The sequence below is a fragment of the Melanostigma gelatinosum genome (genome assembly GCF_949748355.1).
Source record: "Melanostigma gelatinosum genome assembly, chromosome: 19".
Taxonomy (NCBI): domain Eukaryota; kingdom Metazoa; phylum Chordata; class Actinopteri; order Perciformes; family Zoarcidae; genus Melanostigma; species Melanostigma gelatinosum.
The window spans coordinates 18,442,959-18,462,147 of record NC_136652.1 but is presented as its reverse complement, the minus strand read 5'-3'; the positions used below and the strand labels follow the sequence as shown (position 1 = coordinate 18,462,147).

At 44.7% G+C, this 19,189-nt stretch overlaps 2 protein-coding genes across 3 annotated transcripts in view; one reads left to right on the top strand and one right to left on the bottom strand.

The window, feature by feature from the left end:
• Positions 1–12,716, bottom strand: part of rps29 (ribosomal protein S29) — a 47,349-nt gene extending 34,633 nt beyond the window's left edge. Inside the window, exons 1-3 of one of the 2 annotated variants that reach the window (XR_013772898.1) lie at positions 12,620–12,716; positions 12,017–12,125; positions 11,608–11,704 (exon numbers count right to left, since the gene is read on the bottom strand). Coding sequence is in view for 1 of the 2 variants with exons in the window: in XM_079291549.1 (XP_079147675.1) it covers positions 11,696–11,704; positions 12,017–12,125; positions 12,620–12,681 (180 nt within the window). In the remaining variant the exon portion in view is untranslated. Of the gene's footprint in view, positions 1–11,600; positions 11,705–12,016; positions 12,126–12,619 lie in introns of those variants that run through there. The other variant, XM_079291549.1, reaches the window with a different exon arrangement.
• A 1,755-nt stretch (positions 12,717–14,471) lies between these two features.
• On the top strand, positions 14,472–17,765 carry mgat2 (alpha-1,6-mannosyl-glycoprotein 2-beta-N-acetylglucosaminyltransferase). Its single transcript, XM_079291007.1, has 2 exons — positions 14,472–14,631; positions 15,834–17,765. The coding sequence occupies exon 2, from the start codon at positions 16,093–16,095 to the stop codon at positions 17,500–17,502; it is 1,410 nt and encodes a 469-aa protein (XP_079147133.1). The 5' UTR covers positions 14,472–14,631; positions 15,834–16,092; the 3' UTR covers positions 17,503–17,765.
• Positions 17,766–19,189: the final 1,424 nt, after the last annotated feature.

The following is a 19,189-nucleotide window of genomic DNA, read 5'->3' as shown; positions in this document are numbered from 1 at the left end:
TTTGCCCCGAAGCAGCTTAAATGAAGTGCACACGAAGCAGTGATTGATATGAAAAGGCTGAAGTAGAGGAAGAGGTGAAGACTAACCCAAATGATCAAAGAGATGTTGAGTGGAGAGGGGAAACCTACCTGGGATGCTTCCCTTTAAATCACAAAAAGACTTTGAGATCCCACTGAACCTTTTGTCATTGCCCAACGGTGATCCTCTCTGACATTTATGAATTGATAAAAAGACAGCAGAATGTCAGCATATCTATTTGTAGCCCAGATAGTACTTGTGTACACTGACTGTATTCTCCCATTAAGATGCCCTGCAGCTCTAGCACATGTTCATTTTGAACGCATGTTAAGTCTACAATGAGGAACACACATTATCCCTTCGGTTTGCTCTTTCTCATTGCCATACATTGCACAGATGGTAATATACGATCAGCTACTCTAAATGAGGCCACTAAATGGCGTGCACCAGATACATAATGAAGAACACACTGTGTATTCTGAGTAGAAATGCCTGATTTGATTTCCCGCACTGTGGAGTTTGAGAGAGACTGTATGGATAAATGGAGGGAGGTCTTGCTGTTCTTTGAGCAGGGGGACAGAAGCATGCTGGGTGTAACATGTGATTTGCTATGACAGCCATGCCCCAGTGCAACGTTCATTCAAAGCACAAAGTAAGCTTTGTCCAGTTGTTTCTGTCGGTGGGGCGCGCGGGGGCAGAGACTATGATGAATGCAGAAAAGTGTGCATCTCCCAGCCAGGTGGAATCAGACAGCCTCTTCTTTAAATGACAGATGAGCTGGGAGACCATTTACATACTTCATGTTTTGCTCGACTGATCAGGAGAAAGAATGGGAGCAAGAGAGGATTGCGGAGTTAATCATTTCATGAGAGGCTGAACACTGTGAGAATTACACCAGGCAGACAGACGAGCCTGCTTATTTTCAGCACCAGTTGGATGGTATTTCTGCCCAGTCTCCCTGACGGCTTTTCCTGTTGAAATACATCACTGGGTCAGACGCAGAAGCGCCGCGCTATTCCCTCCATTTTGTCCCATCTGTTAAACATGGCGCATTACTAACACAATCAGCAGATCCTGGCACGGTGTGTGCCAGATACTCGTGGAACAACTGCCACGGAAACCTGTGTATTTACACCACATTTTTTTTTATTTCACTCCCGTGTCAAATGATTAATTTGGACGTTTTACTGCTCCTCTCTAATCTGCTTCTGTGTTACACCCCCACAAGACCTCTTAGGTCTGTTTACTGTCTGTACTGGATTGAGTTTCACCACTTCAAGCCAATAATACATTTATATTTAAAGATCTCCCTAACATCATAACAACTGGCGGGTTTCAGTGGTGATTTACAAAATGGTATTGCACAATTAAAGATGTCTTTGCTTAAGACCAGTAATGTGAAAATCGTTTGCAGGGAAAATATCTGCGGCACCATCCAATCATAAGCAATCGGTGTCAAAGTAAGGTCACTGCAGCATTACGAGCTGCTTACCTTCAAAAACAGAAGCAATATATTCAACCTACCTGCAATACAGTAAATGTGGATATGAATTTGATTAATTGTGTTAATTATTTTTTATTTTATTTCAGTATTCATGCAAAATGAGAGGAAAATATCCAATTATGCTAAGCTAACCAGCGTTTTTGGTGATTAAGGCTCAAGTTAGCGCCATGACACTTTGTAATTGAGGTTCCGTGTTGTTCTGTGTTCTGTGTCTGTAATTGAGTTTCATCCTCCCAGTTTACATCACTATTTGTCGTCTGTCGGGTTAGACGTGTCGATGATATCCCACTAAGCACCTCCTGTGTTAGCAAGCTAACGTTACTTCAGTCAGTTGGTCCCGTTAGCTAGCTAGCACTTCTCTCAGTATATGACCGTGTGTTCGTCTCCTCTTGCACCGGGATAAACTTCCAGGACATACCACGGTCTGACTTTTATTCCTTCGATCTATTGATTTTTCTATCTCTACTTTGTATAAATTCATATATATTTTCCTACATATTGTTTTTTTTTAATGCTTAAGAAATTGCCTTGTTTGAGAGTGTCTTTCCAAATAAACTTGTTACACCAGAATGACACCAGACCTGGATTATTCCAGTCAATTTTGTGACTTCCACTCTGTTTGTGTGAGCTGTCTGAATTCCTCAGCCTTTCCATCTCTCATGGCGCTGGCCATGTCCATGGCTCTGAGAACCATTTGTCATGCAGGTTCATGAGATCAAGTGGGTGTTTGTCATTCCCAAGCACACTCCTTCACAGTGGTTGGCTGCCTGTCTCCCCGCGATACCACAGTGAGGAGAAAAACAGCATGACACGCACCACGGTCATCTGCCTCACAGAAAAAAAAAGGAATGCACAGTGCCACTTCTCATATGTTTGCTCTGATTTGCTCCAGTGTTACATTGATTTCCTGGCAAGATGGTCAGGCAGACGGTGTTTGCTACAGCAGTCTGGTTTTACTGTCAGTCATGCAGCAGCTGCTCTTGCTCTGCTGGAGATAAAAGAGATGCACGCTGCAAAGGGAGGAGGGGGGGGGGGGCACACAAACACATCGACAGTCACAGCAGGCAAGAGTGTGACCCCTCAAATAGTGATGAGGTCACTTCAGCCGATACAGCCGGCGCAGGAGGCTGGAGGCTGTGCAGCAGTGAAACAGAAGCGAGTACAGCATGTTCCCCAGAAAGGTCGGAGGTCAGCACGAGCCGATCCCCCACGCTTGTCCTCAGCGGCGGATACAGAGGACATGGAGCCCGTGACATCACACAGGGCTCGCTCGCAGTGGCTCACAGACACTAATTATGGTTTCAACCTCCTGCTCTCGCTCAGTTTGACTCCTCTTCACCTCACTGCTGACATTTCCACCTGCGACATTTTGGCAGTCTCTCTCAAATCCCACGTTGAACTTTTTCTCTCTCACCTCTCTCTCTGTCTGTCTCTTTGTCTCGGCACACACACACAGCCATGGATGCGACGATTAGATACAACAGCAGAATTGATATATTCACGTCGGCCCTTTCTCTGTCTTGCTCTCTCACTTTCCCTCCGTGGACCGAGGCCCCTTTCGGAAACCAGATTTTGTGAACTGCAACTAGAGGAAATACACTTAATGGGGATAAAGCTCCCCCACTTGACTGGAAAAAAAGGCAACATGTGCTGGGCTGAATCTAGGCTTTTTATAGTCGGGTGTGTATCCTGTTAAGGGATGATTCACTACATTTCCACTCCAAGACAGGTGAATAGAGAGTGGTGTAGAGGTTACTCAGTGAAAAAGATGCGAGGCGGCGAGAAGCGGGGAATGTAACTATAAACTTTGTGAAAACGAGATCTATATATAGAAAGAGGAAGTAATACGAAGGGTTTGGTCTGCGGCAGCAGTGGGTGCTTTTGTTTGCGCTCCCGGTTAGCTCTCAGCTGGCTGATATGAAGAATGCTTGGCTGAGCAGTCAGCCAGCAGCCAGCACACCTGAGGAGTAAACAGGACTGATGCTGACAGACCCTGACACAGACTGATAAGCGCTCCCCCACAATCCCCCAGTGCTGTCCACGGCGGTGCAGAAACCTTATCGTGCGGTGCACCGTGCCAAGCTTCCTTCAATTGCATCGGCACCATGGCAGCCGCCCCTGCGACCGCCCTGATAGGCAGGCGCCGCGGAGCGATCCGCCTCCAATGGGTGTGACGTGGGCTGCACGCGCTCATCCCGGTGGGGCTGGAAATTACACTTGACTCCTTGCGATTATTAATCTCATCTTGGTAACCAGCATATTTTATTAACATCCTGAGGCTTGATTGAGCACCACTCCACATCCAAGTGTAATGATGGAGAGCGGTGCTATCGTAGAAGGAGAAAATTAATGATGAGATGCCAAAGTTACACCAGTTCAATGTAAATTGGCTCATAAAGATATCTCTGTTTTAAAATGATGCGTAGGCTGGGAAAAGAAATTCAAGTCAGACGCACCGGCTGGTTACTGTAAAACGTGTCTTTGCAAGGAGAGGTAGTAGAAGAAGTAACGGTGCACCCAGTCATTCATGAAAATATGTAGTGATAGCAGTATTAGTCATAATAACTGTGCATGCAGCCACAGTGAGAATAGTAATAAGAGCCGTGAGACTGAAAGACATTTTCAGGAAGTAGATGTAAAAATCCTAAATTAAAGTCAAAGAAACACGTGTTGTTTCTAGAGTTGCTCTCAGGTATATTGGGGTCCAAGTGCCTGACACTATCGCAAAGGTGGTTTAATAAATAGTGTTATTTTGATGCTTGAGCAGGCTCAGACACCCTCTGGCCATACACGCTATCAAGATTTGCTCCAGCCTTGGACCACAAAGGCCGGGGTGTCCATATCTCCACTATTAGATGTGTTGATGTGTCTCTTGGTACCATGATATGCATTACACGTTAAACCTAAAAAGCAAATCATGTAATCTAAATATGAAGTTATTTTCTACTTGTTCACTGTGTTTTATTCATTTCCATAAGCTAAAATAAGGCCTTGGCATCAATCCATATCAGATCCTGACTCTTGGTGTCACAGTCTGATGCTTGTTAAAATGCTTATAATTTCTATTGACCCGTCTCCATTGAGCTCTCTATCAGTTTACACACACACACACACACACACACACACACACACACACACACACACCTAATCAATCGTAACCTGGCTCGAACTGATCCCTATCACTCTCAATTACGCCAATCAGAGTTTGGTCTGCTGATACCCTCCGCTCTCTAAATATGTGGACTCATCATGTTGACTGGCATCGGATCCTCTGGTGGGCGGACAGGCAGGAATCAATAGACGCAGAGAGGATCCCAGTGCAGCAGCCGAGAGTGGGCAGGCCATGCTGCCGCAGGCGAGCAGACCGTGACTCTACAGGGACGGACGTATCTCAGCACCAAACAACTGTACTGTCCTTTGCCGCTTGACTTCTTCATCCTGTACTTGCTGGAACCAAGTAATTTAACCTCTCGAGAACCCCGAAGTCGTGGGAAATATCTTAAGTTACAGTCAAAGGAACATGAAGCGCTTTCTGGGAATAAAACCGAGTGTATAATAGTGGGGAATGACACATAGCCAATGTATGTCACCTCTTATCTAAAGCACCGTCCTTCACGAGAACATGTCGTTACTACTGACGTTAGAGCTTTGAAAGGCTGTTGAGCCGACGTGGAAAGACCACTCTCAGCCCAGGTAGGCTATCCATAAAGGGAGGCGTTCACTTCATAGGAACATCAGCAGTGAGTGCTGAAAGGTCAAAGTGGCACTTCATGCAGAGACAGTACAAGGCAGTAAACATCGCACGGCGAACGGCCACTGATAAACGCAGCTTTGAGGGGCGACAACCGCAGACCAGAGGTGCGCGTGGATGCTGAGGGACGGCGGTTTGTTGTGCATTAGGCCTGTTCGTCAAAAAAGTACCCGGTCCACACCATCCTCCATTTCCCTCAAGAGGAAAATGGCCCTCTCTTCGATGATGGCATAAGGACGGTGTATCATATTTAATGACATGTCATTTTCTGACCGGTCCGCAGAGATGTTGTGCCTAATATCCAGAGACATAATGTAGTTGCAGCAGTAGTGGGGTTAATAAAAAAATAAGTGAGAAGGGCTGGAACTGGAGTGAGCAGGAAAGCCTGCGCTCCGTCTGAGCTGCTGGGTTTTACACCACTCGCTCTCTCTGATCCTCTCCGGTTGCATCATTCGCACATTCATCCTGAAGAATAGAGCTGCATCTGTCACATTGTCGCTCAGTGAATCATCCTCCGTCTGAATTACCTCCTTCAAATATTCCAAATGGTTGGGGCGGGGGGGGGGGGGGGGGGGGGGGGTATGTTGGTATGAAAAAGTCCTGCCCATTGCTCCAAACCCAACCGGAGGTGTAGAGGTGTTGTCACGGAAATCAGCAGCCACTTTTAACAATCAAACACACGTGTGACAGTTCATATTCTCTCCTCGATTAGAAGCTCTAGAGGCACCGCGAGGCCAAACTCGACAACCGGACATCATTCCCGACGAGAGGCACCAGTGGCAAGAATTATCAGCCACTGATAAGGTGGCAGCTGTTCTCTCACCATCTTGAACATCTGTTTACCACATCAAACAATTCAGGAATTTACAATTCAGAGGGAGCAATTCTGCCTCAGTCTCTTGGAGGCCCACAGGCGGATACCTACATTCATACCTTTTGCTCGGTGAACGCATGCTCTCCATGTGCATGACCGTAATGGGAGATTATGGCAAGAGACCAAAGTAAAGTAGGCTATATGGTGTGATTGCCCAGCCGTAAGCTGTGTGAGAAATAAATTACAATGCTGACAGGACACCATCCTCATAGCCCGGGGAGAGCTGGAAGAAGAGGGTCCTGCGTGACACCATTTCTCTGCGGTTTGCTAAATGCCACTATTTGATCTTTTCCATTTATGAGTAATATTCCCTTCCGACTGCCCCCGAGCACTGTGCAGGCCAGTCAAATGCCGACGCAGCCGCTGACCTCCATCTTCGTACTACGCTTCCTGTGAATCTCCGGAGCATAGTTTTCGGGGGGGTTGTTTTTCACCGGCTCAAAGTTGCGACTAATACCTTCCTTCAGCCTCACACTCATTGTGCATTTTCAAATAAGGCTGGAAATGGTGGCCAAGTGGCACATCGTCCTCCTTCCACTTGTTCCCTTAAAAAAAAACACCCTTGACGACAGACTCACAGCCTCTCTTCCGTTCCCATGCCGCCGTCGACAGCATACGTAAAGACAGTGGGAGATGCTGAGCACAGAGCAAAGATCAGGGCTATCTGTTTGAACAGCTTCTGTGTTCACTCTTTGATTTGTCTTTTTGTTTGCCGAAGGCTGCTCTCCCACTGTGTCTGCCCTACGCCGGCTTCTCTTTTCTGCTCCAGCTGTACTCGACTTCAAATGGCATGGCGTATTCAATTAGATGTGCCCCGAGCTGACAGCCTGATCGAGGCTGCTTTTTTTTTTTTTTTTTCCATCTCTCTTCTTTCTCTTCTCCCCACTGCGACTGGAGAGCTCCTCCCCGGAGAGCAGCGCCACACCTCCTGTCACCTCACCTCCTGTCACCTCACCTCCCAATGCTCCATGTCTCCCTCCCAGTTTCAGCTGTGGCGCAACACTGCCCCCACAGGTCCGTTTGGGTACCGAGTTATCTTTTCACTGGATGCTGGAGGGCAGCAAGGTTCCTAACTGAATGAAAGGACCCGAATGTATATCAGTGGAGATGTTAAATCCTATTTTGAGTCATCGTGTAGAAAACTTGAAGTAGGATCTGTGGCATGCATGTAAATCTGTCTGACACGACCTATGTTGCAGTCCATGAGGGTCAAGTGGAGCTTATGTCTCATTTAAAAACAGGACAGTGTATAGGTGTATAACATATGTATAGGACAGTGATGCTACATGTTCATGGCTTTGAAAGAACAAATCATTGTGCCAACCAATACAGTACACGCTGAATGCCAGAAGGCTTTTATATTTTTTGTTTTGGTAAGCAACACATTTCTGGCTCTGCACTTATAACTTCAGATGTGAAATTACACAGCGACTAAGAGGTGGAATTGCTCATGAACAGCTCAAAACCCACCTTTTTAGGCTGGCGTTTGAGTAAAAACCCATGTCCTAGATAGACCTGCTCTTAAAATATGTTTTAACTTTTTATTTTATTTATTTATTTTATTTTTTTCTCTGTGTATGTAATTGTATTGACCCTAGGGTCACATTGTGTTTTTTATGCTTTTAAACTTCTGCTCTGTTAAGCACTTTGTGATGTTATGTCTGTGAAAAGCACTCTATAAATAAATTGCATTCATTCATTCATTCATTCATAATCTGCCTCGCTTTTCAAAGGGTTGGGACTTTTAAAATTCCATCCGTACCTGTTGGCTTAGTCCTGTCCTTTGATTATAATTCATATTCAGGTGAAAAACAAGAAACCAGGTGTAGCAGGGAGCACAATGAGGAAATCGTTTAGTCCAGACTTCAAACTGAAACATTTCAACGGTTCAGTAGTTCTTCATGTGGTGTCAAGTGGATCTTGTGCACCTGCAGAGCCACACTAAAGACATCATTTGAACAGCGGCCATTTTGACTACAGGTGTAACTAATAACACTGACGATGGCTGTGTTCCAGCCAGGCGTCCCAGTGAGCCTTCGCCACTGAGCCAAGACGCAGCGGGAACCTGGAACGAGCTCTGAGTGGAAAGCAGCCATCGTTCGTGTTATTAATGACACCTGTGCGTTTCCTGCTGCAACACGTCACGCTTTTACTCTGACTGGGAGTCTGATGACATTTTATCCTTTCATGTGACCCCGAGCCGAAGGCCACAGACATTATGCACATTTTACCTCAGTGTGATTGCCGAAGCAATTTCTCTGTTTCCATAATCTGTCCTGAAATCGACCGAGAAATGATTGGCTGCTAAAGTCATCTCAGCCGAACTTGAAGCTCCAGAGGAGAAGGCTTATTCTGCAGTGGTTTGAGAATCGTGCCCTGTTTGACTGGAATAATTGAGTCAGCCGGTGCTCCATACTGGACTGTAATAAAGCTCAGAGTAGTACACAGCTCGCTCCTCAAGGGAATACACAGAAACAGGGGAAACCATCCCAGAAAACACTGTAGTCAGGTGGTTTGTGGCTACAGATATCGCTGTCTTCTAGTAAAAAGAAACAAAATGGATTATTGAGGATTTTCTTAACCTCTCCAGCAACTGTTGCCGAAAGAAAATGAGGGTATCGAGAACAAAACGTCGGGTAATTATCAAGAGCTGCTTACACCACAGCCTCTTAGTCACTGCATAATTTCACGGTGAGAATAAACTGCTCCCGCCTTTACTGTTGCCTCTCTCTTTTTTCAATTAATATTTCTATTTGTTCTCTCCGTCCCCGGCTGCCGCACTTTTTGTTTTTCAATTTTCTTTTATTTGCCATCACTCAGCCAACGCCGAGGCCCACTCAGTCGAAATTGAGGTAGACCGTGAATGAGCCGCGTGTTAGCCCACAGCTCTTTTTGAGGAACCTCTGCGGCGGGAAGTGCCTCTTGGTCTAACAATTGAAACCCGGAGGGATGTTGCCATTCCAACAGTGCGCCGTAACATCTTCAATTCACTTATTTTCCCGTATAATCTGGCGGATGGGTTGAAAGGCCTGTGTGATGTGCCTGGCAGTCAGAGCAGCAGTGACACGTTCAGGTCCCAAGCCATTACACAAGCCCTCCCTTCTGATTTGCTCCGACTCGTGTTTTACTCTGTTTTACCTTTCGATGTTAGATTGTGGTTGTAAGCACAAAGTGTGCTCACTAATATATTTATAAGGGAGCATGTAGCACCTTGACTTGCACACATGGGTGCACTCTTTCAGAGCAATTTATCTTTTTTCCCTGCAAAATGTACATCTTTGCTGCTGCAACACACAAGCATCCACTGCTGGTAGAGAAGCGGTGAAGAGGAAAATGCTCGGTTACATTTGAGTCCCCCATTTTTATGGAAATGCAGTATATGTGCTTCAGCCCCGCTTCCAGCTGCAGGCATCGGTCGGTTGTCTTGGCTGTACACGAGCATTAATACACCGGTGGAAAGAAAAGAATTGAAACTGAGCTGAACATCAAAGACAACACCTTCCGGCCTCCTCCGTGGTGGACTGATGCAACTCTGAGCATTAGTGTGTTCAGCTCCCCGCTGTCCAAACAGCCCCAGGCTCTGCCAGCCTGCACACACGGTCAAACTCTCACTTATGCATATGAGTTAGCGCTTACAAAACACACGCAGCACATACACCTTTGATGTACACAGACGACGTTCAATTCCCCGCGTAATGTATTTATGAATGTCTTTGGTTTGAAGTGCACATACTGGATGTCTTGTTTCATTTCTTTCCTTTAGCAGAGTGTATGTGTGTCATCGCTACTGACATTCGTTCCATTTTGTACATTCACTGGATTTTCTGTGCCTGGCAATAAAAAGGTGCTACAACCCCAATTTTTGCATGCTACTTTCTCTTCCATCGCCATGTTGAAACAGTTTGTTCTTGAGCTGATATCGGGGGTGCGTTTGTATGAACCTTCACTTTGCTGTGATCCTATTTATTCTTTGCCACAATGGGATCATTTAGTTTCACCGTAATCCTGCTGGGCACAAAGAGATCTGTTATTTATGATAAGCAGGACTTTGCCCAGCATTCTTTACTCGTTGCCTCGGATTAGACGGGACCATGCTCAAACTGATAAATCATCAAAGTGCAACGACGTGAGCGAAATACACACAACGATTAATGTCTCAAACGATATATATATATTTTTTAAATCAAAGTAACAGCATGTCTCCCAGAGTATATATTGTCAGTGTTCTTTTAACCTGCCTGGAATCTCAAATTAGTCACACAGTGACAGAAAATACCGTAAATTAAATTCTATAACTGCTTGATGAGGTGTACATGATGTATAAATGGCATTTCAAAGTGCTGCTATTTTCATCGACACTGGTCTTGAATCATGAATGTGAAGTGCTGCTGCCATCTAGTGCTTCACACTTAGCCCACTAAACAATGTAAATCCTGGCCGACGTCTACATGGACCTGCATAGAATCCCACCTGCCATGGTGTCTATGGAAGTGTATTGATGAAGACAAGAGTTGAGAGAGGATACAACTATTTCTGAGCTGAGCTTATTAATATTTAACGTTTGATAGCCGAAGATACTCGGCACCAAGCAATTAGCCACACTACAGGGGGCCTATCAGATTCCATTCATCTCCAACAACGATGTCCCAGCACGGTGTCATTTCCTGGATGTGAGGGGGTGCATGTCGTTTCATTTGAATACTGCGGTGGCATTGCTAATTATGTACAGCTGCAGGGATTAATTGTTCTGCCTCCTTTCTTGTGAAAGGGCTCTGCAGACAGCCTTTTATGAGCCATTAATAAATCCAGTTTTCCACATGGTTGCCTATATTTAGCATTTAAGCAGTCTGGTCAAGACTGCTGGTTAGAGCAGCAATTATGTTTATGGTTTTCCTCCCCACCGATCTTGTTGAAGCAGTGCATCATTACCCAAATAGTGACTAACACATTTCAAATGCAATGCGCAAGACTGCAATTAATAACTTATGTACAGTAGCACTTTGGTAGACCCTGTAATTTGTGCTGTTATGAGACATTTAGTGCAGTGTTATTAGACTGGCAAATACTTTAGCATTAATTGAATAGTAGACATAATACACCATCGTGGAAACGGTATAATAAAAGAGCAACGTCACAGCATGCCGCCCCAAACACGAGCTGATGCAACATTATGTACCTTCCTGATGTTCTGGTTGACTTTCAGAGACAAATCACATCATGTTATGTACAATGGGATCTCCATATACAAGACCTAATCTCTGAACCGTATAAAACGTTTAAGGAATCGTGAACGGTTTTAAACCAGCTGTCAGCGAGTGAGTTTATGGTAGACTAACTGTAAGTGACATGTAATTGTTGTGCATTGTTTTGCGTCTGGTTTGTAATATTCACATCTTCCCTGCACATTACTAGCAATCATACATAATGGAGAAAAAAACCACAATACATTTAGCTTGGAGAAAAAAAAACCACGTTTATTTGCAGTGCTAAATTATCCCATCTTGCCCAGCCATCCAGAGATCACTGGACCCATCCGAGGATGTGACATTTAGTCCAGCTGTGTGAGAAAAGAGTAATCAAGGCATTAGTTAAGGTGACATGATGTTCAGTCAGCATCAACTGTACTGTGAGTGAATTACTGACTTAACAAGGATGCTGAATTCATGCAAAGATGTGCTACAAAGCTACAATTTTCCAACCTAACACTTAGGATTAAAGCATCTTAAAATAAAGGAAATACATTTAAACAAAGCTATTGCTTCACCTGCAACACGGCAGCAAATGTGTTGTTTACAATAAGGTCGTGTTTTACCGTAAAATAACACGTAATCTGACGACTACATGGATACAAATGAACAGTACTACTTGCCTTGACGAAGCCGATGTCATGAGCATACTGCCTGAAGCACTGGCGGCACTGGCGGCACATGTTGAGTCCATATTTACGGATCAGACCGTGTCTGTTCGAGCATACCCGGCTGGAATAGAGGAGAGTGGGTTAAACCGGTTTTACATTTTTAAAAAGTAAAATGTGTCAGTAGTTACCATCCATCCATACAAGCTAACGCTACCGGTGCGGAAGTTCACGCAAAAGTTGGTTATCGTTGGGTATGCGGTTCTCTGTGCAAACATGGCTAACCCTAAACACAGCACAGTTAGCTCAAATAACGTCAGGCTAGCAAAGTTGGAACAAAATATAATACATTTCATCAACTCCAGAAATCCTGTTTGAACATGTTTTAGCTTTCTAGCGATTCAACAAAAGTGATTCCGTTCCAGAAACTGTGAGCGGCTAACTGAAGCTAATAAGCTGGCGCGGCGCATCCTCCACCGCCATATTGGCTAAAGGAGCAGCTCGCACGCGGTGCAGGATTAGTGATATATTCTGAAGTATTGGGATTCACAAACACCTTCAAAACTCATCCGCTTTAGCACACGTATCGATATTTGACAATTTTAGATCAGGACTGACCAGGATCGGGAACCCTGTCCGAATTTTCGGGGGTGACTCCAGTAGAGCTGCTGATGGCCCATCTTGTCTCTTTCGCTCGAGTGTTCGGAAAGGAAGAAAGAAGGACGCGCATGCGCAGATGAAACCCTCAGACTGCATGGTTTCCGGCGGTGGAGTTTTTGTGTGGCGCCCCCTGGTGGTGGAGAAAACTGCGGCGTGTAGCGGGACAGCCGGAAGGTGGCGTTACAGGCGTAAACACAGAGGTTAATGAGCGATGAAAAGAGACTTTTAAATCGACAGGAATGTATGGCATGAGGCCAGTGGTGTATAAAGTACCTAAAAGCCATACTTTGAGTAAAAGTAAAGATACTTTCCTGGAAAATGACTTCAGTAAAAGTAAAAGTCACCGATTAGAATACTACTTGAGTAAAAGCCTTAAAGTATCTGATATTTATTGTACTTAACTGTCAAAAGTAATTTTCTGATATTCAATGTACTTAAGTATTGAAAGTAAAAGTTCAAGTAAATGCTGTTAATAAAAAAGCAAAGGGTCAGAATTTTGAGAATTATGAAGTTTATTCTTTTAAGTGCTGTGGCACCATGACCAAGGACATGAGCTGTGTTGACAATAATTGGGTTGGCTGTGATCCATCCAGGAGCAACAATGTTCAACATAATATATTGTACATAAGTATACTTTTGCATCTACTATGAACTTATCATCATAATTCTCCGAAAAGCAATATGACACGATGAAGGAGTTGTATAAGTATGCTCATTCCGACTAGAGGATGTAGAGGGCAAATGCATAATATTATGTTCAGCAAAAAATATCCACTTGATGCATCAGGTCAGTGTTTTGAGAAAGGACACCAGCCTTGTAAACTCCTATGGGCCTGATTTGAACACAACAGGCAAAGGTTTTGCTCAAGCTGAATCTGCAATTGGGCGACTGCAACCATCATAACTCCATCTGATCATCCACAACATGACTCAAATATCAAAACATGATCAACACTAAAGCAGCACCGAAAGTAACCCAGTCATGACTTGAAACTGAAAAATGTCCTGTTCATCTTCAAAATACAATTATATTAGAATGTAAAGAAGTTACATTGTATTAGAATGTAACGTCTTTACATTCTAATGGAATGTAAATAAGTTACATTGTATTAGAATGTAACTTCTTTACATTCAATTCGAATGTAAAGAAGCTACAGTGTATAGAATGATTCCATTGAAGTTATTCCTTTTTTAAATGTTTTAGACGAGTCACTTATCACTTTAAAAGAGTGATTACAGCTGATTTAACTTACAGACATGAGATTGATCTTCTCATTTCGTTCTTTATACAATGATATAAATTCATCCCCGTTTTATTGATATCTTACGAAAAGTTACTCCTCATTTTTCGTGCGTTTTTCCTGCAAAAGTCCAGCAACATGAGTCTGTTTTCGCTTGTTACATGCATACTGTCTTTTCAAAATAACAACGGTGCCATGTGTTTGTGAGCACATACATTTTGTTCAAACTCGTTTTTGTACCACTTTGACACCAGGCTGCTAAAGCAAATTATATTTAGGGGGAAAGCATTTATTTTAGTAACTCTTCGTTTCAACTTAAACCAACACACTTTACTCAATCATGATGCTCTGGTTTCCAGTTCAGGGTGAAGTTTGCTGGATAAGCACAATATAGATAGAGGACATTTAATATTTGTGTATTATATGTATAAATTCATCCTTGGTATTTGTTGAATATTTAAAGGGACAGTAACCCTATCCCACCCTATAATGAGACAGCAGCAGGGATACATGATATTGGGTGTCTTGGGTGCCCCCCTCTGGCCCAGTGCATTGTGGGACAGCGGCAGGCAGTGGTTCCGTATTTGGGGTATTGTTTTTTTTTTACAGCTAACGCTAGCTGATAGTTACGTCTCCATGCAGCCTGCATGAAGGAAAATGGAGGAGAATGGGTCGCCGCCGTACTGATGATTCTCAGTGAACGGACCTCCACGGGTGCTCCGGTTTTAGGTAAGCGGTGTAACGTTAAATACGGTTGTTGTGGTTCGACATGGACGCTGCTGTTTGACGGGGTTCGGTCCTGTTAAGTTGCTAGCCTAATGCTAACTTACTGTTAGCATCTCGCAGGATGCTTCGCTGTCATAATAAAGCGAAGCTGCGGCAAAAACTGTTGGTTTTTTTTGTTGCAGCGAGAGCGTTTCATAGCACTTCGTGAAACACACGGTAACGTTATCATCCTGTTAAAAAAAAAAAAAAACGATCGACCGAAGCTGTCGCGGGCCCGACAGCGGCCAATGCACAGAAACAAACAACAATAAAAAACGTAAAATAGGCTGCATTGCACGAGCAAAGGAAACACACCTGGCAGACGACGTGTGTATTAAAGCGGATCAGGGTGTAATAAAACTACTGCGGGGGAAAAAAACTGATATCACAGACTCATATATATGAAATGTCAGGCAGGGAGGAAACTCATAAAAGGGGGTCAGGTAGTAAAAAAAACCACTAATTTAATAACAAAGAAAAGATGGTTTGTTCAGCAGATCTGAGCAGAGAGGGATAATCAACATTGATAATGCAGAGGACAGAGATTAATGTGGAGGGAAATCTAGAAGCATGGGGCAATAATGAACATTGATGATATAACTGAAAGACGAGGAACTGAGGAATAAGAAGCGTCTATTAAACCATGTATTTGTGGTTTTGGTGGTACTTTTTCATGGTGAAATGAAAATAAATCACTGCTTCCATTATAGCTTGTAATGATATGATCTCATCACGTTATACAGATACACGTATACGTTTTAATCGAACTAAATGAGCTATTGAATTATTGTTTTCTGGCATCACAAGCTTATTGGTCTGTTCCGTAGCTCACCGCCGCATTTCCTGGTCTTCATTAGCAAATGGAGTTGGCTCAGTTGTGGAGCCGAGAAAATTAGTTGATTATTTGATGAGTTGGTACACAGAAAATCAATCAATACCAATTTTGATAATCAGTTAATTGTATAATAATAATAAACCTCAAGCAGTTGAAAGTTCTAGCTCCTCAAAAATGAAGATTTGATCCTTTTCTCTGTTTATATTATTTTAAATGTCATAAGCTTTGTGAAATACAACATTCTGATGCGGAGATTATGGTAATAAAGATTGTGATACAGTCATATTGCCCCGATGCACCTGACTATTCATTTATTCATTTTTTCATTCAGGTGGTACATGCACACTCCTACCCTGCAGCCTCCCGGCAACCGTCATGCCTTATGGAATATTCATCCACCATCAATGACATTCCAGCGGGACCCATGTTTACAACAGCAGTTCATTCTGCCAACAAATAGCCTCATATCAGCTCCTATCGAATCGGGCTTGCTCCCTTTGCAAAGCACACAATCATAATTGCAAAGCCGTGCTCGCTGTTTCCTCACTACAATCAACTTCTCTCCCTTCGCAAGAGGCTGACCCCCTATCATGAGATTCCGGGTCTACAAGAGGAAGGTGGTGATACTGACTGTGGTGGTTGTCATCTGTGGCCTAGCTTTCTGGAGCAGCGGGAGGCAGAAGAAGAACGACAGCGTGTCACTCCCCAAGGAAGCAGAGGCGGCGGCGAGGAGAAGCAGCAGCAGCAGCGTTAGCAGCAGCAGTGTCAACAATCATATCCAGGTGCAAGCTACACCTGCAGTCAGCAGGGCACCTGCTCCGCTCCCCGTGATACAAGCGAACGACACGCACCAGGAGAAAGCAAAGGACAAAGAGAAGCTACCCAAACCAGAGGTAGACAACGCCACGTTGGTCTACCGCGGTATCGTCTTCCGGCTGAACTTCGACCAGACGATAAGGAATGAGGAAAAGTTCAAGACGGCGCGTCGGAAGGACGATCTGGTTGTGGTGGTTCAGGTCCACAACCGACCCGACTACCTGAAGCTGTTAGTGGACAGTTTGCGGAAGTCCCGCCGTGTGGAGAGCATACTGCTGATATTCAGCCACGATTACTGGTCCCCGGAGATAAACAAAGTGGTGGCCGCTGTTGACTTTTGTCAGGTCCTTCAGATTTTCTTCCCCTTCAGCGTTCAGCTGTACCCCCAAGAGTTCCCCGGACACGACCCCAAGGATTGCCCCAGAGACATTCCCAAAGAGGACGCCTTGAAGCTGGGATGCATCAACGCTGAGTACCCCGACTCATTCGGCCACTACCGCGAGGCCAAGTTCTCCCAGACCAAGCACCACTGGTGGTGGAAGCTGCACTTCGTGTGGGACAGAGTCCGAGCTCTGAAGGACCATAAGGGCTCGGTGCTGCTGATCGAGGAGGACCACTACTTGGCCCCGGACTTCATCCACCTGTTGAAGCTGATGTCGGCTCTCAAAAGGGAGCAGTGCGCCGACTGCGACATCCTCTCGCTGGGGAGCTACAGCCACATCGGCTACTCCGGCAAAGCGAACAAGGTGGAGGTGAAGGCCTGGAAGTCCACCGAGCACAACATGGGGATGGCTCTGAGTCGAGAGACGTACCAGAAGCTCATCCGATGCACCGACACGTTCTGCACCTACGACGACTACAACTGGGACTGGTCCTTGCAGCACCTGAGCGCGTCCTGCCTGCCCTCCTACTGGAAGGTCATGGTGAGCGAGGCGCCGCGGATCTTCCACGCCGGAGACTGCGGCATGCACCACAAGAAGGCCGCCTGCATGCCGATCAGCCAGAAAACCAAGATAGAAAACGTGCTGCAGGCCAGCGGGAACCAGCTGTTCCCAAAGAACCTCCTGATAACAAAGAGACTGCCGGCCAACGGGGCCGGGGGGGTGGCCCCGCACGTGATGAACGGGGGCTGGGGAGACATCAGGGACCACGAACTCTGCAAGAGCTATGTTCGATTACAGTGACTTCCATTGCTACGATTATATATTATTCTCTCTTTTGCATCCTCCTTTCAAGAAAAAAAAAAAAGGCTTTTAAAAGTAAATCTTTCTGGACTATTCTTCATATTGCCTGTTTTATTGGACTGTTAAATGAAGACGACTGTTGGATTTCTGGCTTCTTCAACACAAATATGTCAGTAATTCCTGCTTTGTTTTGTGAATTGTAATGAACAATAAGCATATACTAAACAATATATTTCTCTGCCAGAACTTTCCAATTGGTTATTCTACTCAAAATAAAATTGGTGAGAGCTCATCAGGGCGGTCATGAATTTGGTAAATCTGTGGATTTAGCAATCCCACCGTGCACGCATAATTAATTGGAAGATATTTATATTGCATGAATGTGCTGAGATCAAAGGAGATCATTTGATTGACCTTGTTTCATTTAAATAATCCCCCACGTCTCTGACTCTCAACAGGTTTCTATAGAGTCTCGTTACTCACTTAAGGTCCACGCCGGCGGTCAGCACGGGGCAGTGGCTCTGTTTTGTTGCAGCGCATCACGCTCCGGCCGAACGGCTCGGATAGAATATGCCAATTCAGCCGCCTGCGTCTTTTGTGCAGAGCTCTTGATTTCACCGACTAACGCACACATTGCATCTGGAGCGATCCCAAGACACCGATACAACGCTCTCACTCGTGTTGTCGCTGTTTGAAGGGGCATTTACATTTTAAGTGCTCAGACCTCAGCTCAGTATCGATGGTTTCTGCTGAGGCCCCGAGCTCTGTTGCTTGCATTGATCCACCCACACACACACACACACACACACACACTCCAGCAATGCTTAACAATCACCTCTGCACACTTTTCAAAATCTGAAATAACTGCAACGTTATCGCTGACTGGACTCTCCACACAGTTCATATTAGAACATATCCTGTGGCAGACTGCTCGGCCTTGCAGAGGCTCTCAACATAGAACACATAAACATTGCATGAATTAAATATGACGTTCTAAATGTACGGCATGCATCTGAGACGCAGCGCTGATGAAGCACAAAGCCTCCTCTGTGACGAACAGACCTCACAAATCTCTGCTCGTTACATTACGCGTGAACTTTTAATTCCTAATGCGGTGTGAAGACATGTGACCGCTGTGCTCAAGTCATGTGACACATTGTGCAGCTGCTCCTACAGTGGAGGCCAAATAATTGGGCCCGCACCTCGAGGGAAACGGCCCAGAATAGAATGGAGAATAGGAGGAAGCGGCGGCGCACGCTTGATTCTTGGTGACTGATGGTTAACTGATGCCGGAGCCTCCGGAACTGGAACGTACCGACGCCTCTGAACGCGCTCTACTTAGATGAACATTTGAGGGCAAGAAGAAAAGAAAAAAAGACTTAAATAGTGTATGAAATCCTTTGATGACCCAGTTATCTGTACTGTCCATTCATTAGTAAACAGTTAGTTACTCAGCATGTAGATAATTATCAGCTGCAGTATTTTAGTGTCTTTAGCTGAACAGCAGACAGACAGAGTTAGTAACGAGAATAAATAGTGTTATATTGTTCAGGAGGTAGCGGATACCAAAGAACAGAGTGAATATTGGATTTAAACACTAGTTGGCCAGAAAGACGACTCCAAATAAACGCTGATGTAGCTGTGTAACGTTGGCAAGTGTTTGCTACGAATCAACTTAAATGTGAAG

Excerpts from the sequence above, each read along its gene's own strand:
- mgat2 (XM_079291007.1), top strand. The coding sequence starts at position 16,093 with ATGAGATTCCGGGTCTACAAGAGGAAGGTGGTGATACTGACTGTGGTG.